Below are 27,019 nucleotides of genomic sequence, written 5' to 3' on the forward strand. Positions count from 1 at the left end.
TGACAAATGTGAAATATGAGTGGCTTTTTCCCCTGGTGATTTGTCTAGTGATTATTAATAATCAGGCCAATGAAGCAGTTATTTGGCGTAACACTAGGGCTACTTTGCTAAAGCATAGCTTTTTATTAATGAGGCCAAAAGAATGTTCTACTCAAACTAGGAAAATTCATAGCTGATGCCATTAACTTATAGAAAATAAGTCCTAGGACTGCTTATTAAAATTTCATCCTCTGTTGAAACTGAAAAATAACTTTTCTCTTCTTAGAAACTATGAATTTATATATGTTGTTCTAACACAAATTATGATTTAACTGATACCAATTTCTGATTTTTTAACATAGCTATCCACTTTAATTTGGACTGTGAGAAAATATGCTAATGACAACTTTTGCAGTCATATCATCAACTAACTTTCTAAATAAAACCTTAATAAGCATAAGTATCCTTAAAAATTCTTGCAGAAGAGGGGTGCCTTGATGGCTTGATGGTTGAGGACCTTCGATGAACCCTTGATGGTTGAGGGTCCAACTTTTGATTTTGGCTCAGGTCATGACCTCACGGTTTGTGGGATTGGGACCCTTGTTGGGCTCCATGCTGAGCATTGAGCCTGCTTGAGATTCTCTCTCTCCCTCTCTTCCCCTCCTCCACTCACACGCATGCTGTCTCTCAAAAAATAAATAAATACTCTCTCTCAAAATAAATATTAAAAATTTGTTTTAAATGTTTATTTATTAATAAACACAGAGTCTGACTGTGGGGCTTGAACTCAGAACCGTGAGATCATCACCTGAGCCGAAGTTGGAAGCTTAACAGACTGAGTCACCCAGACGACCCTCAAAATAAATATTAAAAAAAAAAAAAAAAAAAAGAATTCTTGCAGAAGACAAGATTAGAAGTTGTGTTTGTTGCACTAGACTTCTACGATTCTCATTATGTTTCTTGCATTTATGCAGAGGGCTAATTTCGTGAGCAGGCAACCTATGCAGGAATATAGGCCTGTTTGTTTGGCTGTACTATCAGAGTAACTACCTGATATTCTATTAAAAGTAACGATTGTCTAACTTTGAGAAGATCATATATAGAGCAAATAACTTTCATTGGAAATGTGTGTAAGTAAAGGAAAGGCAGAGCAAAGAGAAATATGGCAGCAAAAAATTCTGGGAAACTGGAAATCAGCATGGACTGCTCAATCTCTCCACTACCTACAGTTCTAAACTTAAAAGTTCATATGAACTTTCAGCTCTGTGCAAGGCTTAATGAGTCAATTTTGTCCTTGTTCAGGAAAAATTTAAGGAGCACAGTGTCTATAGCTCACATTACTCTTCATAAGGTTAAACGGCTAATCCTTCATCAACTTCCTATAATATTTCTAGTTAAAGTAGTTGGATCCCTAGGCCTTAATAACTTGTGCAGTACCCACTTTCTGTAAGATTGGTTTGTCTTCTCCCATCCCCAATCTCCTGTGGAATTAGAGCGCTCCTGCAGGAAAGAAAGTGGGGCCACCTGGGTGGCTCAGTCGGTTAAACATCTGACTTTGGCTCAGGTCATGATCTCACAGTTCCTGAGTTTGAGCCCCGCATTGGGCTCCACGCTGGTGATGCGGAGCCTAGTTGGGATTCTCTCTCTCCCTCTCTCTGCTCCTTCCTCAGTCTCTCTCTCTCTCAAAAATAAATAAATAAACTTTAAAAGAAAGAAGTACTTATCAGGGATGAGGACCTACAACGATTAAGGGGTAGGTGTCAAAGATTAACTTGTTATCCTAAGGACTTCTTAGATACAACGAATTTTGACATATGATCTAGTTTAGTATCAGTAGTTGAGGGCATGTGTAGTTGGGTAGAACCAAGGACTATGTTACCTTCATCATTCAAAGATTAAGTCTATCAGACAGCAGAGTTCTCATGGCTGCTTTTAAAATACAATGCTATTCATATTTTAATAGAATATTTCTACTGCTCTATTCAACATTTGTGCAGATTAAAGGGAAAAATGAGAATGCTGTCCTTTCATTTACTTATCTTTTGAATCTTCAGACTGTTGCTATAAAAGCAAAAACAGGGCACCTGCCTGGCTCAGTTGGTAGAGCATGTGACTCTTGATCTCAGGGTCATGAGTTTGAGTCCCATATTGGGCTTAGAGATTACTTAAAAAAAAAAAAAAAAAAAAGCAAAAAAAAATAAGCAAAAATATTTTGGTGTCAATATAAAAACATTTTGGGGTTAAACTTAACAGTCTTCATGACCAACTTTTTATATCTAAAAGCTGGTAACTGCCAGTCTGGCAACACAATTTTTCAGGCAGAACTCCAACTGCCACAGAGAAAGGAGGAACGATGGAAAGCGTGACTCTTCTCCTTCCCTAGCTAAAGGAGGCATGCTATATAAACAGTTTTCAAACTCAAGAGTACAGTATAACTTTGTATACTATAGTATGTAACATATATATACATATACACATACACATACACACAACACTCACATTTCACCTCTGACACTTCTAGTTACCAAATGTGTGGGGTTTTTTCCCCCCACACCAAGCAATTCTCCAATTCTCTGTGGATACTGGCTGGGTGTCCTACAAGTCAATTTAATTCTGACAATATCGATATGAAAACAGCATCAAATTCCATTGTTTAAGGTCTCAGTCCTACAAAAGTGCCCCCACTTCATATGTCAATCCCAAGTCCAGGTTGTTATCTATGCTTTGAACAACTCGCCACAAATTGGAGGTTCCCACAGTCCCTTCCTTGGGGACAGAACTCAGGAAAACAGTTTATTTAATGGATCACCAGTTTATTATAAAAGGATATACAACTCAGGAACAGCCAGATAGAAGAGATACATAGAGCAAGGTATGGGGAAAGGGGTGTGTACCACCCTCCCAGCACCACCATATGTTTACCAACCTGAAAGTCCTTTGAACCCATTTTGTGGAGGCTCCATTACCATAGACATGATTGATTAAATCATTGGCCATTGATAATTGAGTCACCCTCCAGCCCCTCTCCTCTTCCTGGAGGTTGGGGGTGGAGGGTGGGCCTGAAAGTCCTATTCCTCTAATGATGTTGTTGGTTCCCCTGGCAGCTTTCCAAAAGTCACCTCATTAACATAAACTCTGGTGTGGTTTACAGGGGATTGTTATGAACAACAAGACATCTTTATCTTTCTTATCACTTGGGAAATGCCAAGGGTTTTAGGAACTCTGTTAGGAATGGGGATAGAAACCAAATATATATTATTATAAATGACAATATCACAGGGTGCCTTCCTGGGTGGCTTGGTGGGTTAAGCATCCAACTTCAGCTTAGGTCATAATCTCACAGTTCCTGAGTTCGAGCCCTGCATTGGGCTCTTTGTTGTCAGAACAGAGCCTGCTTCAGATCCTCTGTCTCCCTCTCTCTCTGCCCCTCCCCCGTTCATGCTCTGTCTCTCTCTGTCCCAAAAATAAATAAACGTTGAAAAAAAAAATTAAAAAAGAAAAAAAAGTCATGTCTTCGGAACATAAAGATTAGATTTTACTTTACAAAATAACAGACATTGCATGTAAATTGATGAAGGCTGATTTTATTAAACTTATAATAAAGTTAATGATATCTGGAAAGCAGATAAAATGAAGCAAAAGTAACATGAAAGAATCTAAATTATTTTATTAAAGGAACTCAGAACAGTCTATTTTTCTAACTGCTCATACTAACAAATCCTTATGTTTGTTAAACCTGCATTCAATTTATAGAATGAAGTAAGAAAGCTACCATGTTTTTCAATTTATCTTTTTTTGAACTTTATTTATTTATTTTGATAGAGAGCAGGGGAGGGACAGAGAGAGAGAGGGAGAAAGAGAATCCCAAGCTGGCTCTGTGGTGTCAGAGCAGAATCCGAGGCTTGATTCCACTGTGAGATTATGACCTGAGCAGAGGTCAAGAGTCGGATACTTAACTGATTGAGCCACCCAGGCACCTCTTCAATTTATCTTAAATTATTTTGGATTTCTAACATAACTTTGAATACCATTACCTATGAACAAGAAAGAAAGAATATATTTACTGTGTGACCGACACACGCCAGTATATAAAAATGTGTTTCTAATCATGTTATTTTTAGCACCTTTTAAAATGGCAGTGCTTCAAAAAAAACTAAGACAGTGCTTCATAATCTCATGTTAAAAATTCTATCTATCTATCTATCTATCTATCTAGGCTATCATTTAAGTAAATAAAAGATAACAGATTCACACCATCAAGCAGTTATAGTAATGGTATATCCATTCTATTCTTTTATAAGCTACAATAATAATGAGTCTTGAAAAAAAGATAGTAACTTCTTTGATGGCAAAAGCATGTATGTGTGTTTGCAGGTATGTGTCAATGAGAGCTGTTTCCTCAGAGAGGCACTTGGCTAACTCCCTCATCTCTTCAGTTGTCTGCTCTGGTCTAACCACAGTGAGATTCACCCCGAATAGCCTATTTACTAATGAGACCTACCATTTTCTTCGTATTTATAATCTCCATTTCTCTGGCCTAATTTTTCTTATATAGCATAAATAACTTTAAAAAATGTTTTTAATGTTTATTTTTGACAGAGACAGAGACAGAAAGAGAGGGAGAGGGAAAGGGAGAGGGAGAGGGAGAGGGAGGGAGGGAGAGAGAGAGAGAGAGAGAGAGAGAGAGAGAATCCAAAGCATGTTCCAGGCTCTGAGCTGTCAGCACAGAGCCTGACATGGGACTCAAACTCACGGACCACGAGATCATGACCTGGGCTGAAGTTTGACACTCAACTGATTGAGCCACCCAGGCGCCCCGCATAAATCACTCTCTAACATAGTATATAATTTATCATGTTTATTACTCATTGTCTAGCTTTTCCTGCTAGACTGTAATCTCCACATAGTCAGATCTTCATCTGTTTTATTTACTGACATGTGGCAAGAGCCTAGAATAAGGCCTGGGACATAGCAATCACTTAATAAAGATCTGCTCAATTAAAACAGAATGAAATGAATGAGACCAGAAGCAAGAAAAAATCAGTTTCTATGAAGATATAACTATCCATAGCAATATGCTACTTTTTGTAAAGACAAGTTAACTGTGTTTCTTGGATGGGGCTGTCGATTTTACATACATAGATATCTCTATCTCTCCCTCACTGCCGTCCCTCCCTATCAGTCTAGAGAGAGAGAGAGTCTATAAGGGATATTAAATTCATAGCTAACATAGCTGACACCAAAATCATGTGTCTTTCAACTGAACTTGATGAAACCTCATTTCCTGCAGATCACTTGCTCAAATGTTACCTCCTTAGGGAAGTCTTCACTGACTACCTTATCTAAAAGAGCACCCAATCCCGTAGTCACTCTCTAGCCCTTATCTTGCTTCATTTCCTTCATAATTCTTATCACTGCATAATATTATGATAAATATTTGTTTATTGTCTATCTCTTCCAGGAAAACAGGGAACTTATCTGCCTTCCTTACTGCACTATTTCCCTGTGTTTGGATCAGTGCCTGGCACATAGTAAATATTTGTCAGCATGAATGCACTGAGGATTTGCATGCCCTCATGTTGTTCTTCACATGAGAATGATTCAATTGTTTGTCCCCAGATCTGAAGTTGCTAAGCAATCAGTTGTATTGTATTATTCCCTCACTAATAAACAAACAAACAAAGAATAATTCTTCATGCTTCATATCATATTGAATTAGATGGTTAAAAGGTTTGAACAGGTCATGCTAGATATTATTCCTGAAACATCAATGAAATTCACTACTGACCTGGAAGATTACATCTTAAATCATACTTAAAAAAAAAATTTTTTTTAATGTTTATTTATTTTTGAGACAGGGAGAGACAGAGCATGAACAGGGGAGGGTCAGAGAGAGGGAGACACAGAATCTGAAGCAGGCTCCAGGCTCTGAGCTGTCAGCACAGAGCCCGACGCGGGGCTAGAACTCACGGACTGTGAGATCATGACCTGAGCCGAAGTCGGCCGTTTAACTGACTGAGCCACCCAGGCGCCCCTACATCTTAAATCATATTAAATAAAAGTTTTAGATCTACTCTTTGCTCTTTTCTGGGTGAAACTGTATTAATTTTATTGAATTGGAAGTAAAGACACTGATCTAAAATTTTGTGAAATTTCATTTGATTAAAAAACTTAAGGCCAATGTAAAAAGTAAAGAGGTACTTTAGACCTCTTGCTCTTTTCTTTTTTAAAAAGTTTTATTTATTTTGAGAGAGAGAGAGAAAGAGAAAAAGAGCATAAGCAGGGGAGGGACCAAGAAGGGAGGAGGATCCCAAGTAGGCTCAGCACTGTCCGTGCAAAGCCTGATGCAGGGCTTGATTTTGACACAGGGCTCGATCTCACTAACCATGAGATCAAGAGTCAGCCGCTCAACCCACTAAGCCACCCAGGCGCCCTGAGACCCCTTGGCTCTTTAATTCTACTTTTGGTTTAAAATCTGGCCTGGGTGACAATAGCAAGATTGAATGACACTGTGGCGTGTGGGTGACAATATCAGGATTGAATGACATAGCTGCTTGTCTTTGTAATGAGGGCAAATGTAAAATAAAAAGCAGGGCTTAAAAAAAAATACTTTGTGTAAATGGTGTTGTTTACTTTGTTACCTGGACCCCTAGAATCTTCACCAAAACTGTCAGTTGTGGATACACCTCTAATGTACTTGTAAGGATGCTTTAAACTTCAGAAATTCAGAAAGTTCACAAAAGAGGTTGATGAAGAATTATACAAATCACAATTTTTATAAAACTTAAGGATAAATGTTTTAAAGTGTTTGTTTTCCTTAGCAAAATGTTTCAAACCCTTGAGAGAATAAACAAGAAATGTCTTTATTATTTTCAGTAACTATCCCCAACAACATCAGGTAGAATTTCCTTGTTTCCAGAGGGGTGGCTCCTTTAATGATACATTGCATATATATTCTGTGATTTTCAGACACTTTATTAAAACATAACAACCTAAGATTAAATAATCGGTCTTGTTAACTTGAAAGCTTCAATCTCTAGCTCAATTCAAAACTCTTCTGCCCTCCTTCTCCTGCCTACCACCCACCTTAGTACAGGTAAAGCTCTAGTGACTTGGAGGCAGTAGGGGAACATCCTGGCTCACAGATACCTGTTTTTCCTCCCTTCCCAGACTTAGTGCCTTCGTTCATGGCAGAAAGAAGGGACAAAGAAAAGGGCAAAGGCTTCCTTACATGAAAGACAAAAGGGCAAATGTTTCTCTACTTGACTGGGTAAGAATGCAATCTTCACTGACTAGATACGGATAACCTCTATGTGCCAGTGTCCAAAAACTGGGTTCCAATTACTGGGATCTCTTCCATTTTTCTTGCTGCAATCGTTCGCTCTTGCTGCAGTCAGTCCTTATTCTGACAAAATGGCTCAAGCCACTTAACCTTTCCTGACATTCACACCACCTACAGGAAACTTCATTATTCTTGCCACACTAAATGATGGGCACAGCTGTCTATTATTGTTCAAATCCTCTTTCTCTTCCTCCACCCTAGGAGATGAACAGATCTGGGGGGCTAAGCAAATGGCCAACAGAGAAAAGATGTGTTTCCCTATGTTTTATAAACCCAATCTTTAGAAGCAATTCTCTTCAAGCACTCTTCACCCCAACCACATATTGGGGAACAGCTTGTCCACAAACACTGCTTTCTCCAAAAGGCCTCCTTTCTCCCTCTCTCTCTTTTTGATTAAGAGTGCATAGGAGTGGTGGTGGTGATAGGGCTGGCTGTGACACTACTCAGTTAATGCTCTGGGTTTTTAATTTTAATTTTTTAAGTTTATTTATTTATTTTATAAGACAGAGAGGGAGCGCACGCAGGGTGGGGAGGGGCAGAGAGAAAGGGGAGGGAGGGAGAAAGAATCCCAAGCAGGCTTCATGATCTCGGCACAGAGCCCAATGTGGGGCTCAATCTCAGAAGTGGTGAGACCATGATCTCAGCTGAAATCAGGAGTCGGATGCTTAACAGACTAAGCCACCCAGGCACCCCTAAAGTTATTTTAACCTACGTTGTAGAATGCTGTTGTAAATGTGTGTGTAAAAAATATTTAGCTATCACTATAATATTGCCGTGATTACCACATTAATATGTGGTATTAAATATCAGCCAATACTTGTTTAATATATCGGTACACCTTAGTCTTGCGTGGATAAGAGAAATAGCTCTTATTTGATCCTCCTGTTCAAAATATCTGTGATATTCAATTCAACCCCATGCCAATTCCTTATAGTGATGACAAAGCCTCAGTCTTAGTCTACAGGAATCTAAAATTTAGGCCATTCAAGTACAGGTTTTTTTTTCTTTTTTCTTTTTTAGAGAGAGAGCGCGAGCATGGGAGAGAGAGAGAGAAAGAGAGAATCTCAAGCAGGCTCCACACTCAATGTGGAGCCTGACACTAGAGCTCAATCCCATGACCCTGGGATCACGACCTAAGCTGAAACCAAGGGTTGGATGCTTAACTGACTGAGCCACGCAGGTGCCCCAAATACAGTATTTTCTTTTTTTTTTTAATTTTTTTTAACGTTTATTTATTTTTGAGACAGAGAGAAACAGAGCATGAACGGGGGAGGGTCAGAGAGAGAGGGAGACACAGAATCGGAAACAGGCTCCAGGCTCTGAGCTGTCAGCACAGAGCCCGACGTGGGGCTCGAACTCATGGACTGTAAGATCGTGACCTGAGCCGAAGTCAGACGCTTAACTGACTGAGCCACCCAGGCGCCCCCCCCCCCCACCAAATATAGTATTTTCTTAAATGTAGTTAGATAGTTCATGGTTTTGTGAGGTATTAAATCTTAAATAAAAACAATGAAGGCACTTAGAGACATGTGTATATATATTAAAAATATACATATTAAAAATTCCAGTAAATGTTGCAATAATGAAACTTCTTTTACTTTGTTTAACTCAGCATTCCCTGTGCTTAATTTACAATGGAATCCTTTTTTTTTTTTTTCCCCACAGAATACTTACCAGTATCTCGTGAAATTAGTCTGAGGAACCCAGTTGGTATCCTCCCTCCCTCTCTTCTTTTTGTAATTTTTGAGTCCACAAGGAACTACACAGATCTATGCAAGTTCTTTAAATTAAAGCAGTATAGTAAGTATGTCTGTTGTTGGTTCATTCAAAATAGAGGCTTTCTCCTCCCTCTGCTACTATAGTAAGAGGTTTGAAAGAAAGAAAGAAAGAAAGAAAGAAAGAAAGAAAGAAAGAAAGAAAGAAAATAAGAAGAGAGAAAAAAATTCCCTGGCTTTTAAAAATTCCCTGGAACAATTGCCTTTTGAGATGAGGCTACCAGAAAAGGTCTTCCCTCCTAATTAAAAGTCTTATGTGTTATGATTTCTTTTTATTCTACATTATCAAATATCTCCTCAGTGGCAGCTGCTGAGCTTGTAAGTCAATGGCTGCTTTTCTGAGTTTTGCCACTTAACTGTTTCTATGCCCACTTACGTGGGTTATGCTTATGAACAGTGATTTCCTAATTGTAGGCTGCTTCATTAAAAGGAAAAGAGAAGGGGCGCCTGGGTGGCGCAGTCGGTTAAGCATCCGACTTCAGCCAGGTCACGGTCTCGCGGTCTGAGTTCGAGCCCCGCGTCAGGCTCTGGGCTGATGGCTCAGAGCCTGGAGCCTGTTTCCGATTCTGTGTCTCCCTCTCTCTCTGCCCCTCCCCCGTTCATGCTCTGTCTCTCTCTGTCCCAAAAATAAATAAACGTTGAAAAAAAAAATTTTAAAAGGAAAAGAGAAGATCTGGAGATATTTCTCCAAGACCATCACCATCACCAGTCAAAGGTATAGCAGATGGAGCAACTTTTAAAATCCAGAAACTAATAGCAACTAATATTATTTATATTGATGACATACAAGTGTTTTAGAATATATGGTGTATACCTCTAGTCTAGGTGGTCTTTTATTTTCTTTTCTTAAATACTATTTCATTTTTTAAGTCATATCTCCACCCAACGCAGGGCTCGAACTCACAACCCCAAGATCAAGGGTTGCATGCTCTACCTATTGAGCCAGACAGGTGCCCCAGGCAGTCTTTTAAAAACACCTGAAATGGTAAGTTCTAGCTACTTCATATAGAGTTGGACACCTTATTAAAAACAGAAAGTTACTTGAGAATTATTATAAATGTTTAGTAACTATCTTCTTGTAAACAATGTCTTTAAAAAGTCATAGGCCTTAAAAATCCTGTGAGTAATTGTAGAAGGGATGTCATCCCAGCAACTGAAAAAGATTAGCTAATGTTTATTTTATTTAAAAAAAGTATTCTTACAGTACAAAGTACAACATAATCACTACTTGATGCTATAAAAATGTAATAATTTAAGAATATGTTTCACTTTCCTGCCTTACCTGACTTTTTATTTCTCAACAGGAAACATGTAACAGCCAGTGAGCACACTTGTGTTTGCTGTCATTTTTAAATGGCTTTTATATTATCTATTATTTTCTTGTATTTTTCCCTCTCAGATGCTCCCTTAATAATTAGCTTCTCTATTCAAAATTCTTAGATTACATGTAGTATTTCACATAAAAATACTATCATTATAGCAACTAGTATTTTGTGATTGTTTGCTTTATTCTACATTATGCTAAGGTTTACAAAGATCATCTCATAAAATGTTAACAACCCTGAAAGACATGGTAATCTTTCTATGTACAATTTTAAGGTAACAAAACTGAGGCTTGGAGAGGTTAAGCATCTTGCCTAAGGGACCTCAGCTTGTGTGTATTTTAGTTGGATAAAATTTCAGGTCTGAGCTATTCTAAAACCCCAAGTTCTTAACCTTTGCTTCTCCAATCCCTGGTGATTCAGTAATATATTCTTGAACGTTTGTGATTTCTCCTCAAAAACCTTTAGTTTTGAGGTTTCATTTCAAAAATAACTTAAAAATGTAACTATACTTTGGATCACAGGGAAGACCATTATATAAATACACACTTTTCACCTGATTTGAATACCAGGTTTTTGTGTTTATAACTGAGTTAGTGCCAAGCTATAAAACTTAAATTGCCCTGGGCTACAGTAGAGAATAAAAACAAACAAATGAATGATGCATACATGACAGGCAAAGGTCAAATATTGTTCCTGCTTTGTTCTGGAACAAAGATTTTTTTAAAAAAAATTGTAACAGAGAAAACTAATGGGAAAATTGAATTATCATATAGTAATGTAGGCATTCCAAATTACAACAAACATGTGCTGTATTAATTTCCAATGACTTCCAGCTCAGCAAAACAATAGTCTTTGTTGCTTTAAAATTGATGTTATTAATTTCAAATATTTTAGTTTAATTTCTATTATTTCTGGTTTAATAGTTAAAAAGGAGCTATCAGTACAGGTTTACACCAAATTTTCTATGTGCACATAGCACATATTAGGGTAACTTTAAAATATCATATTGGGTACACACAATAATTCTTATAGGGTATTCCTATATTATTCAAGATTGAGGAACAGTACTACATAATTTGTATGGCTGGTGCATAATAGGAACTCAATAATTGTTAGTTGAGCCAGAATTTTAATGATCTATCTAGGTTCTCCATATTTATTCATTTGATTGATTCAGCCAAACTACCTTGGAGTTTCTTTCTCATAATAAATGCACTGAACCTACAGTAGGTTTTAGTGTTTATCTTAGACTTTTTCACTAGGGAACACTTAAGAGAATCTCATGGAATCTATGGACTCTTTCCCCCAAAAGCCCCCCCCCCCCCCCCACGCACACACACACACAGATATATATCACAATATTATAAACTACATACATTATTAAAAAAGAGAGAACTGGCTGTGAAGTTGGAAATAATTTATATAATTGAAGGCAACCTTTCTTAGAGCCTCCATTTCCTCATCTGTACAGTGTGAATACTACTTATCTCATGTTATGCAGCTGAATGAAATCATGTAATTATGGTGCTTGCAATTTAGTAGATGCCAAATTAAGTGGTAGCTATAATTATTATCAGGCCAATATTGATCTCATATTTTATCTCTAATTACTGTTTGAGGTTTTCTTGTGCTGATTGGTTTGTTACAACTACTTTCTAGTTCCATGGATCTTATATTTTTCTCACCGGTTACCTTATTTGTTTTTTCTTTTTAGGCTACCTATTTTTACAGATGATAGTGATCCACAAAAGCACCGGCGAGTAATAACATCTATAATGTTCAGGTCAGAATACTAAGCAGCTTTAACATTGCTGTGATCAATATGAAAGCTGATGAGCAATAAATAGTAATTCAATACAAAGATAAGGATATTTGAAGTGCAAAATATGGGTCACAAGTTTAAACTGGAGATCTGCTACAAACAAGAACATGGAGGAAATTATACTATTATATCAGATAGTTTGAGAATTACATGACAATGAAAGACGTGTGGCACATAACTGAGTCAATCACATTTGAATAATGAATGATAAATGGATACCACATCAGAACAGAACATTGTATTCAGATGAGAAAGCATTTATTCTTTTATTGCCAAAACTGGTTATATTAAAAGCATCCTTTTATGTTTATATCTGGAAACCAATTCTATGAGGCTGTAGAAAATTTATGAAGAGTTCAGAAAGAATGCCATAAAAATAATGCAAAACTTTGGAAACATAATTATAAGAGAAATCATTACATAAGGATTTCTAAGGAACTGTTCAAATTCTTTTACTTATTTTCATTATTATTTTGGCATTTTTTTCATTTTGGTATTTTTAAGCATCAAATATTGCACGAAATGTATAGGTGAGGGGTTGAAGATAAAAATTTTTCTATGTGCTTGATATAGTGTCACTATAGACATTGTAATGAGATTTCACAAAATGCTGATGTTTAAAATTCACAAGTACTATAAAATGCTTTTATAAATAAATAGTAACTTCAATATGAGTAGAATATATTAAGAAGCAATCTTAAGAAGAATATGTACAAATGGTGCCTGGGTGGCTCAATCAGTTAAGTGTCAGACTCTTGATTTCAGCTCAAGTCATGATCTCATGACTTGTGAGTTTGAGCCCTGCATTGGGCTCCACGCTCACAGCATGGAATCTGCTTGGGATTCTCTGTCTCCCCCTCACTCTCTGCTCTGTCTCTCTCAAAAATAAACAAACATTTTTTTTTTTTAAAGAAAAAGAATATGTACAAAAAAAAACATATTCCCCCTCCTCAAATTATGGCCTTATTAGAGATGCTGGTCATTTATCATAAATGACAATGACTCATTTTAGAATGGTGAATGCTTGAAGTACAGTATGTCCTGGTTTTTTTTTTTTTTTTATTTTTAGATCTTATACTCTTACAATTTTATGCAATTTTTACAAACATGCATAGAAGCTAAGCTAGTGATCCAGTAACAGATTTTATTAGTTCTACTGAATTTGTTACAGACTGGAAAGGTGAGCTAAAGGCTTTATTCTCTTCCTATTTTGAAAGATGTCAAAGTTGAACACTGGTATATTTAACCTGTTGCTGACTTTTCTTAAACTTTGCAACTTAAGGCATCCTGGTATATGTATTAATTAAATATTTGTCCCTCTTACTGAACAGACTTACCTATGATAACAATTTTGTTTGTTTAAATGAAACTGGTATCATGTGTACTCACAGAAAATTTCCAATGCAGGTTTTGAGAAGTGAATTAACTATTCATGTTTAACCAGGTAATTGACAGTTTTTTTTGAAACAAAGTTTTTAAACTATTAAGTTACTTTTGATTTCAAAGATGACTGTTTCTGATGTATATAGAACGTGTGTAATTTTTTTGTGGCAGATTTTTGACTGTTTTCAAGCACTGTAATGTGTGATGGATGGTTAGAAACAATAATATATTAGTTTCTACTTACCCTTTTAGGACTGAACTATATCTACTTATTTAAAAAAAATTTTGGTGTGTTTTAAGTAATCTCTACATCCAACTCGGGGCATGAACTCGTCACCTGGAAATCAAGAGTCGCATGCTCATGGACTGAGTCAGCCAGGTGTCCTGAATTATATCTCTTTAAAAAATTTTACCCCTGCATTATGTTTGTCAGCATTCAGTACTGTGGTGGTCCAGATGTAGGTTTATAGATTCATTTTTAGTTTACTTCTTGTACTTTGCAGCATGTTCTACACATTTAGTCCTTAAGGGGTTTCTTTTACAAACTCTGAGGCATAACATTTATTAGCAATCAGATAGAAAACTGAGCAAATTTATGCCATAATTTTGTAGGGAAAAAATGTGCTAAGCTCTATATTTCATCCATGAACAATTTGCAGTGTGAGCACTTTCAAGGAATAAAAATAAAATCCAAAAACAAAAAAGCAATGTAAAACTTTTAGGTTAAACATAAAACAGCTCTGGGGCACCTGAGTTGCTTGGGTGGTTAAGCGTCCAACTCTCAGTTTCGGCTCAGGTCATGAACTCACGGTTTCCTGGGTTCGAGCCCCGCATTGGACTGTGTGCTAACAGTGCAGAGCCTGGTTGAGATTCTCTCCCTCTCCCTCTCTGTCTGCCCCTCTCCTACTCATGTGGTCTCTTTCTCAAAATAAGTAAACTTAAAAAAACAAACCAAAAAAACATAAAACATAAACAGCTCCTGAGAGTAAGAATTATTGAATAGGATGGGATCAGTTCAAGTAGGGGTGTTTATCTTCCAGGACCAAGGCTTTCTTAAGATCTACAGATTTCATAACCTTTACTGTTTCATTGTCTTTGTAATCTTCATTTTCTTTTATACTGAATGTATTTTCACTTTAAGTTCCTCAGTTACAAAACAGGTTAATATTCAGCATTTGAATGGCTATGACTAAGGCCATTAGTATTTAAAAAAAACACAGATAATTCTTTTTTCAATCTGTTGTGTACATAAATTGCTTTTATTCCTGCTATCATGTCAGTGTTTAATCCGTTTTTCTTTAAACAGAAATGTATTGGCTGATTTCTCAGGTTTTATTTAAAAAAATTAAAAAACATTTTTTTAATGTTTATTTTTATTTATTTTTTTTTTATAATTTTTTTTTCAACGTTTATTTATTTTTGGGACAGAGAGAGACAGAGCATGAACGGGGGAGGGGCAGAGAGAGAGGGAGACACAGAATCGGAAACAGGCTCCAGGCTCCGAGCCATCAGCCCAGAGCCTGACGCGGGGCTCGAACTCACGGACCGCGAGATCGTGACCTGGCTGAAGTCGGACGCTTAACCGACTGCGCCACCCAGGCGCCCCTAATGTTTATTTTTATTTTTGAGAGAGACAGAGTTGGGGGGTGGGAGGGAGAAACAGAATCTGAAACAGGCTCCAGGCTCTGAGCTGTCAGTATAGACCCCGATTTAGGGCTCAAGCTCAGGAACTGCGAGACCACAAACCGAACCAGTCAGACGCTTAACCAACTGAGTCACCCAGGCACCCCTAAAATTTTTTTTTAAATCTTTATTTTTGAGAGAGAGACAGAGTGCGAGCCAGGGAGGAACAGAAAGAGATGGAGACACAGAATCTGAAGCAGGCTCCAGGCTCTGAGCTGTCAAGTACAGAGCCTGACACGGGGCTCGAACTCACAAACTGTGAGTTCATGACCAGAGCTGAGATCAGACACCTAACCGACTAAGCCACCCAAACATCCCATTTCTTGTGTTTTAGATTGATTTACTTCTATATTCATTGATTCTGGAAACTGTTGGGGGAGGGATTTTTACTTAAGTGGAAGATAATTTATAATTCATATGTGGGATAGAATTGGCATTAAGAAAATATCTTAACCATGCATTAAAACATTCAACAGTTAACGTAGTCGAGAAAGCAAAGTAAAAAAGTATTTTGTTGATTCTTTTAACTGATATGGGAAAAAACTTGTATTGTATGACAGTGATCTGAATAGGTAAAAACATTAATTTTGAGAGGATTCATAATTTTTTTGATCCATAATTTAAAGTAATTATCTTTGCAAGATGAGAGCAGTGATGTTAGGTGATAAAAGTGGACATGATGAAAGATATACAACAAACGATTCTACTTATTTTGTTTTCCTTTTTGGTGCTGACTAAACTTTGGAAATGGGTTGATTAGCAGTGACTTCTTAAAAACCATCTATTGTCTCTTTTGCTCTGCATTTTAAAACACTCCAAAATCCTGCCTCCTTATTCTACATAATTTCCACTAGCCCCCTTCTGCTTATCTGAGTCTGGTTCTAGTTGCTGGCCCATGCTCATTTCTGCTTCTGAGCTGACCCAGATTGTGTTGTGTCCCCCCAAAATTTATGAGGTGCTAATCCCCTTACCTCAAAATGTTATTACATTTGGATATAGGAACTTTAAAAAGGTAATTAATGGTAAATGAGGTCATATGGGTATGTCCTAATCCAATATGACTGGTGTTCTTATAAAAAGGGGAAATTTGGAAACAAATTCACATACAGGGAGAAAACCACATAAACATGAAAAGGGCCATCTAGAAGCCAAGAACAAGGCTCTGGGAAGAAACCAACCGTCTCAGACTTCTAGCCTCCACAGCTGTGAGCAAAAATGCATTTGTTGTTTAAGTCGCCCAATCTGTGGTGCTTTGCCTGTGGCAGCCCCAGCATGTACAATCTGCCTTTGCTCATGTTATTCCCCTCACTGTGAAAATGTCCCTTCCTTTCATCCCCAGCTATCCAGTCATTCAACATGGAAATTAAACAGCTACTTGGTGAAATTATCCGACACAACAGTCCTCTTTTTTTCTGCCCTAACAGAGAATTTAGTCCGAACTACAGATTTTAGCAGATCCTAGCACAAAATATGGTAGATGTAAGGATTTCAGGAGTTAATATAGGTAAAATGCTTACAACAATGCCCGGCATGTAGTGAATCTTAAGTGTTTGCTACATCTGTTGCTGCTATTACTATGTCTTCATTGGAAGATAAAATACACAATAATTGATAACTATTTGTGAGGCATAGGGAAGAAGGATAAAAGATATCAGGCTTGGCAACTGAGTATGTGATACTATTGTTCCAAATCATTCACTCGGTTTTATAAAGAGAGAAATAGCGTTTTTTATTACTATTATACAAAATTTTTATTCTATGAAAATTAAAAAATGAAATAGAAATAATGATATAAAAATAGCTGTAAATAAAAATACTTTTGCAAGGTTGAATTAACCCTTTGCACATATCCTGTTAGATCTCTGTGAGACTACAAATCTCTACAAAGTTGGAATTACAGTTGACAACTCAGGTTTGGACTGCATGGGTCCACTTACACACAGATTTTTTTTTCGATAAATATAGTACAATACTGTAAATGTATTTTCCTTGTAATTTTCTTAATATTTTTTTTCCTCTAGCTTCCTTTGTTGTAAAAATACAGCATACAATGCATATAACATTCAAAATATGTTGACTGTTTATATTATTGGTAAGGCTTCTGGTCAATGGTACACTATTAGCAGTTTTTGACTATGTGAGGGAGGAAGTTAGGCATCCCAACCCCTGCATTATTCAAGGATCAACTGTACATTTTAAAACTTCCTCTTTACACTTAATATATCAGGTCAATAACATTTCTTCCACATCATTTTTAATGGCCGAATACTGTTTTATGCGTGTAGCTTAATTTATTTAAGGAGTATCTTTAAAAAAAATTTTTTTAATGTTTATTTTTGAGAGAGAGAGACAGTGTGAGGTGGGGAGTGGCAGAGACAGAGGGAGACGCAGAACCTGAGGCAGGCTCCAGGCTCCGAGCTGTCAGCACAGAGCCCCAGTTGGGGCTCGAATTGTGAATCGTGAGATCATGACCTGAGCCGCAGTCAGACGCTCAACTGTTGAGCCAGCCAGGCACCCCTATTTAAGGAATATCTTAACAAACAATGCAGGAATGAATACTCTTGCAATCAAATTGTTACACATATTCTTATTTCCTTATGATACATTTCTAGAAGAGGAACTTCAGGGTCAAATGCACATGCTCAAGGCTTCTGATACATACTGTCAAACTGCACTCTAGAAGTGTGTGCCACTTATATACTCGGAAGTTTAAGAAGCCCTATTTCTCTGAACCCTTGCCAGTACTAACAAGACATAATCACTTGTTAAAATAACACCTGAAAACCAAATTAATGTGTAACATGTGTTCTGTCACTCACTCCCAAGATGGACTATTAAACTTTTATATTACCATTCAAAGCTTAAGATTCTTACCTACATTTTAGATGAAGAATCTGAGATGCAGTAAGTTACATAATAAATCAGACCACTACATAATGGAAATTTCTGCCCCATATACGATATTGAGTATTCTTTCTGATTTGCCAGTCAGCCTTATCAATTAAGTTGTTTTTCCTATAATAGCCTTGTCAATTTCCCCCCAAAAGGTATACATCTTCATTATCCAGGGATGGAAGCTAGTACATTCCATTAATTTAGCACAATTTTTCCTAGCTGCTTCCCAGCTTGGATTTTATTTACTTACTAAAAAAAATTTTTTTTAACATTTATTCACTTTTGAGAGAGTGAATGCAGAGCTGGGGAGGGGCAGAGGGAGAGGGAGACACAGAATAAGAAGCAGGCTCCAGGCTCGGAGTTGCCAGCACAGAGCCCAACACAGGGCTCCAATTCATGAACCGTTGAGTTCCTGACCTGAGCTGAAGTGGGATGCTCAACCGACCGAGCCACCCAGGTGCCCAGGAGTTTACATATTATGTGAAGGAAACCTTTCAAGACATTAAAAAAAAAAAAAAAAAAAAAAAAGCTAACCTAATCTTGGATAAGAATCTATTTCATTCATTCATTTATTTATTCAGTGTTTCATTCATTCAACAGTACTTACCTAATGTATACTATGTGTGGGGGATAAAGCAGTGATCAAAATAGATGTAGCCCCTGCCCCCATGGAACTTAAATTTTTAGTGGGGTAAAGGGAAATAGATAACAAACAATAAAGATAACGATAAATTATAAATGCTATTTAAAAATAAATGGGAAAAGGAGATACTTTAAACATGGTGGTGAAGGAAGGCCTGTCAGATATTCTTTCTTTTTTTAAAGTTCTTATTTATTTGAGAGGGAGAGAGAATGAGAGCGTACAGGGGAGGGGCAGAAAGAGTCCTAAGCACTGACAGTGCAGAGCCTGATACAGGGCTCGAACTCAGGAACCATGACATCATGACCTGAGCCCAAAATCAAGAGTCGGATGCTTAACATACTGAGCCACCCGTGTGCCTTGATTTCTGAGTTAAGACCTGAAGGATGAGAATGAGTTAGCTACATAGACACCGAGAAAGTACATCCCAGACAGAAAAAAATGATAGTGCAAAAAGTACAAAGGTCCTGAGATGGAGTATCAGTTAAAATTAAATTCAGTTGAGAAGAGACCCTAAATAGAGTTTTAAGTAAAATAGAAATTTATTTTCTCCTATCCAAATCTAAATGTAGGGGCGCCTGGCTGGCTCAGTCGGTTGAGTATCTGAATCTTTGATTTCCATTCAGGTCATGATCCCAGGGTTGTGGGATCGAGCCCTGCATCTTTGGAGCCTGCGTGGGATTCTCTCTTCCTCTGCCCCTCTCTTCCACTGGTGCTCACTTGCTCGAACTAAGAAAAAAAAAAAAAGGTGCTCTCTCTCGCTCTAAAAAAAACCCCCAAAACAAAAAACCAAACCAAAACAAAACTGAACGTAAAGAGTGCAGGGCTGGTATGGTGCTCCACAAAGGTCTCAAGAACCCAAGCTCCCACCAGTTTAAGATTTCGCCTGCAGCGCACATTGGCGGCTAGACTTCCAGGCCGTCACATCCATATTCCAGGGTGCAGGATATTAAGAGGAAAAGAGACAGAGGACCGGATGTGTACACCAACTGTATTTTAAGGATGGTTCTGAAGGGACGCCACATGACCTTTTTGCTTATACGCCATTGGCCAGAACTACCACATGGCTACAGAGAGGCCGGAAAACAGTCTTCATTCTGGACAGCCATGTGTCCATGTCTGTTAGTATGAAAAAAAGGGAGAAATTTTAGGGGACAACTAACAGTCTCTGCTACAGACTGGAAAGAGCTTGGTACGTGACACAAACAGAGAGGAAGCAACGAGAAGGGTGAGGACGGGACGAAGTTGGATTACATGCACTCAGAGGCATATCCAGTCCTAGAACACATCATCTTACACGGAAAAGAATGCTGAAGAGGCAGGAAGGAACTGCTGGGGGCTGGGGAGGAAAGGACTGAAAGAGGGGTTGCTCCTCCTTGAATTTACCTGAAGTAAACAACAGGGAAGTAGAATGTTTAACGAAATGAATAATCAGGCAACACATTTTCTACTGGGAACGTCAGCACCATTCGGAGTTTAACTTTAAACCACAGGACGTTTACTAGTATCTCAAAACACCTTGCATTCTGTAAACATAACAAAGTCACCTTTTATTTATAACATCCTTATCTTTCTTGCTATTTAAGATAGACACCCTCTGCCCTTCACTGTTAAGTTTTAAGTTGGATTACGGGTGTTTTTTTTTTTTGTAAAGAAAAGGTGATTTTTATAGAAGAAACAAGGGAAGTAGAAATTTTATTTACTGCAAATGACTTGTACTTTACATTAATAAAGTCTATCACTCAAACACAAAAGAATAACAATTCACTTTATGAAACTACACGATTCCAAAATACACATGCAGAAGCTCTTTTTAAAGTCCAAAAAAGTCGAACAGTAACAAAAGGGAAAGAAAGCATTTATCGACACACAAAGGAATAGAGGTTATTTCGAAGAACACCAATTTAACTTTGAGCGAGTTACTTTTCTGAAAAACAAAGACCTCACTCTCCTGAAGTTCCCATCAAAGCCACCGTAATTTCAAACGGTATTGCTCACAGCCCAGCCGGTCACTCAAGCTTACATGGGGACTGGGGGGAGCAGGAGCAACAGAAAGTGCTATAAATCTAACTCGGCTAGTGCAAGCTCATTCAATAGAGCTTTAAAAACTTGCTCCCCAATATGCTCCCTCCCATCAAGTTAAAAAAAAAAAAGACAGAAAAAGGAAGGATGATGAGTAGAAAATACCAACGGTTTCGGCGGAGGGGAACTCACTTCTCAGGAGGTGATGGTGACGTGCTGCTGGTCCCTGGAAGTGCGTGCACGAACACCGCAGTTTGCGGGGGCTGAGGGAGGAAAACAAGACAACGATCAGTTTTGCTTCAGGTGGTGGGAGTCGGGGGTGGGGTGGGTGTGGGGGCCGTTCCAGGCGGACGGACGTGGGAGGGGCGTGGTGTCCGACACGAACACAAACACAAACACGCTCCGCGTCCCCAGGCAGGGCGGGCTGACGCCACCTCACCATTCCCCGCCCCTGGACCCCGGGGCCCGCCTCGGACCCAGGGCCCGTGCCCAGTGCAGCGCGACCCGGTCTCAGGGGACCTGCAGCGGCCGCAGAGGCCCTGCTCGCTATAACGGCCGCGAAGAAGCGACGAGCCTCCCCGTGAGTCGGTGGAAGACATGCTGAAAGCCGCGGGGAAGAAGGTGAGGGAGTGAAGCGCCTCTCCCCACCCTTTCTCGAACGCGCGGGAAGCCGCCTACCCACCCCCAACCCTGTCCGGTCGGCAATCGCCGCTCCCACCTTCCGCCGCCGCTTTGAGTGAAGCCGGAACGACGGGGGTCACGGCAGGGGTCAGAGGGTAAAGGTCTTGCTCCCAGCAGCCTCCGCGGTGGATACGTCGCCATCTTGGATCCGCGGGACAAGAAAATTCATGCGGTGAGTTTTTGGCAAATTTTCGGAAGTCTGGCAGCGGGGTGCGCGGCGGGGGCGGCGGATTCGGGGCCCCCTCAAGGCCGGGGAATGCCTCGGGGCCGGTCCGGCCGCGTCCGGGGTCCGCGGGCAGCGTCCTGGCCCGCCGCTTCCCGTTGCTTTTGTCTCGGCTCCAATCGAGAGAGGGAGAGCGGAGCGGGCGGGGAGGGGGGGTGGCGGCGGTGGAGGAGGGAGGGGGTGTGTATGGGGAGGGTGGTGGACGGGACGTAAAGCGTCGCTGTACTTGGGTGGCTGCAGCGGCAGCCCTGGATCCTAGCTAGGCCCGGTTCCTTCGGCGGGCGCTGAGGCTTCCCTTAGACTCCGCTCTGCCGAGCTCCCGCCAGCGCGGAGGAGCCACCGCCGCCGCGCTGCTTCCTGGGGAAGAAGAGAAGGCGGCTGTGGTGGTGGCCAAGGAGCCCGGGTCCGCTTTAGATGGGGCTGCCGCGTTCCCAGCAGCTGCCGCGGTCTCTGGCTGTTCACATTTTCTGAGTACACCCACATCACCTGCAACTTGTGTGTGTGTGTGTGTGTGTGTGTGTGTGTATGTGTATGTAATAGATGGGGGGGGCGGGACATTGGACTGGCTAACGGGCCTCAGGAGCCCCCAGGCCTTGGGATACCAAAGGGTATGGTTGGTGGAAGGAGGAGTGCAACTGTGATGCTTCCTCTGCCACCGCACCGGGAGGGTGAACCTTCAGTGGTGTGATAGAGAGTGAGACGGGATAGTCCTGGGGCGGCGGAGGAACCTGAGACGCTTCTGTTTGTGAAGTTGCCAGTTCTAGATTTCTACTTCCGCCGGGGCCTCTCCACCTTGTGCTGTCTTGGGTCTAACTTAAAAGTTTCACGGAAGAAATGAGTGGGGTTGAAAGAGGCCCACCTAGTTTTTCGTTGAGGCTCTGCTGTCCATCTAGAAGAGAAAGCCTCAAACTCCTGTCTTCAGCGAATGCGAATTCTAGTTTTCGTTTATAAAAACACTTCCAAGGTTTTAGAATTTGCATTTATACCATAGCCTGTGGATATGGCATTACCACCACAAAAGTCTTACATACGGGTACCACCCTCTCGGAAGGAACCTAAACATCAACTTCCCTTGAATCCTAAGAGGAGGCCTTCACTTTTCAACATCCATAAGACCGAATGCAATTCATTCTGTTTCATTTTCATAGAACTCTTGGTCAGAGAATCTTAACTCCTTTCTTAATCTTCTGGACCGTTTATAATAATTAAGTACATTCATATCAACCCTTACATTCTTGGCGAAATAATAGAAAGTACTGAGTTAAAATCTGTTCACGAGTGAGGCCATACTTGAATTTAGAGTTAACAATTGAACACATTTCTTCCTGTTAGTCTTGGCATTGGGAATTTCTAAACCTCTAGAATCGTTGTTACTTTTGATTTGCCTTTAGGAATGACATAAGTGGAAATATAAAGTATGGGGGCGTTGAATAGAAATTTCAAACTATCTGTTTACATGGGTATAAGTTGAATTGTTTAGAAATAATTAGTATATTTGATAAGTTATTTCTCAAACGTCAGTGAACACATCTTTTGCAGTTTTGCAAGATAACTTTATCTCAGAGTTAAAGGGTTGATTCAGAATCACAGAGGACTGAAATGGCTAAAACATCTAAAGATGTCTACATTCAGATATTTTAGTTGAAACACTACTTAATGGACCAAGATCGTTAATAAGCTTTGTATGTTGAACTCCTCTTTAGTTTGTAATTCTTATATTAATTTTAAAGGAAAAATAACAATACATACGTAAAAAAGACAAAACTGTTCACTTTGACTTTGTAAAATTCTCATTTAATTTTAAAAAGGTATTTTTTTCATTTTTTCTCTAGGGGCTTGAATTGCAGTTACTTCTGTGCATACTTTGTAATTTAGACAGGAATCGAGAAACTCACACTTTCTACATCCTGATTAATGTTGTATCAATAAAAATAAATTATTGTAAACAGAACCCTTTTATTCTAAGTATACTGCATAGAGATATCTGTAACCTAATCTGATGCTCTTGGGGAATGAGAATTGCCTGTATGCCTAAGCAAGCAACAGCCTTCAAATACAGCCTTTAAAAATTTTTCAGTTTCTGTAATACTTCCGTTTTAAAGTAAATTTGTGTGGTGGAAAAAAATAGGACAGAATGCAAGAGTGTATTTATATCTCCTTCGTTTGAGAAGTACTTGATCTTGAAGATAAAATAAAACTCAGAATGATACTCTTCCCCAAGAGAGCTAGTTACCTATGTTTTTACTTAATAATTTTGGGTGTTTAATTTACTTTTTCATTTTCTGGAGATGCTTTACACTTAGTTTTAACCTGAAATTTTTCTTTGTTTAAAAGTAAATAAGTACTTCAGATTTATGAGATTTCATTACAAGTGCTTCTAACCTAGTTTTGGTTTTTATTCAATAGATAATGGTATTAAAGGTACTTGTATCTTGAAAGACTCTTAGAGAAGTTTTCACAACCTATGGGAAATTATAGTTTTGCTCTGTATAGTGACAGATTTGCTTCATAAAATTTCCTTATACTGTAGAAAAGTAGAGGCATACTTTACTTCTATATATGAAATATGAATAGACTTCAATAGACTAGTAAAAATAAGTTCGTTTGTTTTTTACTCCTTAAGAGCAGTGATAAATAGTATTTTTAAATTAACCTGAAATTTTTACCGGTACAAGGTTTGTTCTATTATTACATATTTAAAAACAAAACTTTCCCTGTGCTTGCTTGAATAGGCATTGAGGACAGCTTATGCAAATAGTGATACAGTCTTAGGAAAAGATACTACTAAATAAGATTTTGTTTGTTGCTTAGACCTCTGGTAGATTTTGTAACACAAAGAAGCAAAAGAAACCAAGGTACTAGGTAGGGCAGTTTTACAGAGTTAATGTGAGCTGCACTATAATTTTTGAATATAATTACATACAATATTGATATCAAGGAAGGGATCTGGTGCTATGATAGGAATCATTTTGGTTGATGATACAGGTGATGGTTCCTCCTTACTAAGGTTAATTTCTACCTGTGATGCTTAAACAGGAATTTCATTGTGACTTTCACTAGATATTTTGAATAAGCTTTAACATTGATGTCTGTTATAGAGAGTCTGCCTTTGAAAAGAAATAGAATGGACGTTAGGGTTTTCACTTTTTAAAATTACAATTTTTACCTTGATTTTTACCTTGATTTTACAAAGAGGAATTTCAATTTTTACCTGATTTTAACCTTTCCACATTCTAAATACTGTATATATTTTTTCTTCTTGCTTTAGTTTTTCTGTTTGGCATCCTCTTTTGAACTCTTAAAATTCCTGTCTATGACAGGTCATGCTCATATGGCTTGTTCATTTATTTACTTTGTCTATACTGTTAGGGATAACCTGGAAAAATAGTTCCTATTATGTTTTTCTAACAGCTTGTTCTCTGAGATGTAGATGCACATCTCTTGGCATATCACTTGGAGGTACACTCAATTATGAAGTAATAAAATGGCTTAAGTGGTTTTTTTTTTTTGATAATATAGCTTATTATAATATGGAAATATAAAATAAGTTATGTAGGAAAAAATTTCCCTTTTCTGGACATATTTGATGTATATGCTTACACTTGGGATCTATTTAGATGTAGGTAGATATTTTGGACAACTGTATTTGCTACTTACCCTGAAAGCTTTTGTTTTTGTTTTTTTGCTTTCATATATGTTTATGTGAGTGGGTAGGGGTACTTTTACTACCACGTCTCTGTTTGACAAACTTCTTATTCGTCAAAACTCTACTGTAGTGTCATTTTTTAAATGAAACTTTTCCTGAGCCCCCAAATCCTTTTGTTGTGCTGCTTTTAGTCTTTAAGCTTATATAATTAAAAGTGTCATGCTGCATTGTAACCTACTGTCCATCCCTACCATCTACCATAACTTCCAGTGGACCTTAAGCACCTTCCTACCTAAGAGGTAGGGTTATGTCTTTATGTTTGCATTTCTAGTACCTTCTGTAGTGCATAGTACTTAGTAGGTTGTCAGTAAAGGTTATCATTAAACTGAACTGGTGCCAGATTGTCATTTGACTCCATGCTTTCAGGGTACTGTTTCCCGGTCCATAGACCAGAAATACTGTATTGGAAAAGGGGATGGGAAGAAGAACATCCTGTATTATTTTGCTTCCTTGAATTTTTTTTCCTATAGTTTTTGCATCCTAATTACCTATGGGAGGCTAGATAACTAGCTTCTTAGAGAAATGTATGTAGAGTAAGTGTAGGAAAGGGAAGGATAGTAATAAAGTGCCTCTGGTGACGTGTTTCCGTATTTTTTGCTGTATTTTGTATGGCTAAGGTCACTGGTTGAAAGATATTTTGAGTAGACAGTCCCAGACCTATGATGGTTAATTTTACAATTTTTTGATGTTATGATGATACAAAAGTGATACTCATTCAACAGAAACTGTACTTCAAATTTTGATATTTTTTTCTCTAGGCCAGCAATTTTCTGTACAATACTCTGTCGTGATACTGGACAGAGGCAGCCACTCACAGCTCCCAGTTAGCCATGCTATTATAAGGGTGAATAAACAGTACACCTGAAACCATTCTGTCTCCATATAACCATTTTTTTTCACTTTTAGTACAATATTCAATAGATTGCATGAGATTTTCAGTACATTTAAAAGAGGCTTTGTGGTATTTTGTCCAAGTGTAGGCTAATATCGTGTTCTGAGCACATTTAACTTAGGCTAGACTAAGCTACAGCATTCAGTAGGTTATATATATTAAATACATTTTCAGCTTAACGATATTTTCAGCTTAGGATGGGTTTATCAGGATGTAACACCATCATTAGTTGAAGAGGATCTGTATTTTTATTTACACAGTAATATATACTTAACCATTGCTTAACCAGGAACTCCTATTGGATTTGGGCTTTTTGCAGTTAGATTCTGTCACCCTTCTCCCCCCCCCCCCCCCGCCCTTCCCCCAACCTTTTTTTACTCCTAATGCTTGTCCCAAAGCTTAGGAGTTCTTCAGTTCAAATACCATTCTCCTTATGAAAATTAGTTAAGATGACTTAATGTAGTCTAAAACCTTTAGTTCTGAAACTAATTTTTCATGGTGACTAATTCCAATTGAAATTGGGAACTAACCGTGGTCTTTATTGGTCTATCTTGTTATCCAACATTTTGCAGCAGAAATGTTAATGTATTTGATTATTTATGCTGTCTATGCCACTCTGGGAGGTATTTGGTCATAAATGATACATGTACT

General features: G+C 38.4%; 1 protein-coding gene across 2 annotated transcripts in view; it reads left to right on the forward strand.

The window, feature by feature from the left end:
• The first annotated feature begins 21,318 nt into the window (after positions 1-21,318).
• The window catches only part of CNOT2 (CCR4-NOT transcription complex subunit 2), a 133,858-nt gene continuing 128,157 nt past the window's right edge, over positions 21,319-27,019 (forward strand). Inside the window, exon 1 of one of the 2 annotated variants that reach the window (XM_030323218.2) lies at positions 21,319-21,719. Coding sequence is in view for 1 of the 2 variants with exons in the window: in XM_030323217.1 (XP_030179077.1) it covers positions 21,715-21,719 (5 nt within the window). In the remaining variant the exon portion in view is untranslated. The remainder of the gene's footprint in view (positions 21,720-27,019) is intronic. The other variant, XM_030323217.1, reaches the window with a different exon arrangement.

The sequence above is a fragment of the Lynx canadensis genome, chromosome B4 (genome assembly GCF_007474595.2).
Source record: "Lynx canadensis isolate LIC74 chromosome B4, mLynCan4.pri.v2, whole genome shotgun sequence".
Taxonomy (NCBI): Eukaryota; Metazoa; Chordata; class Mammalia; order Carnivora; family Felidae; genus Lynx; species Lynx canadensis.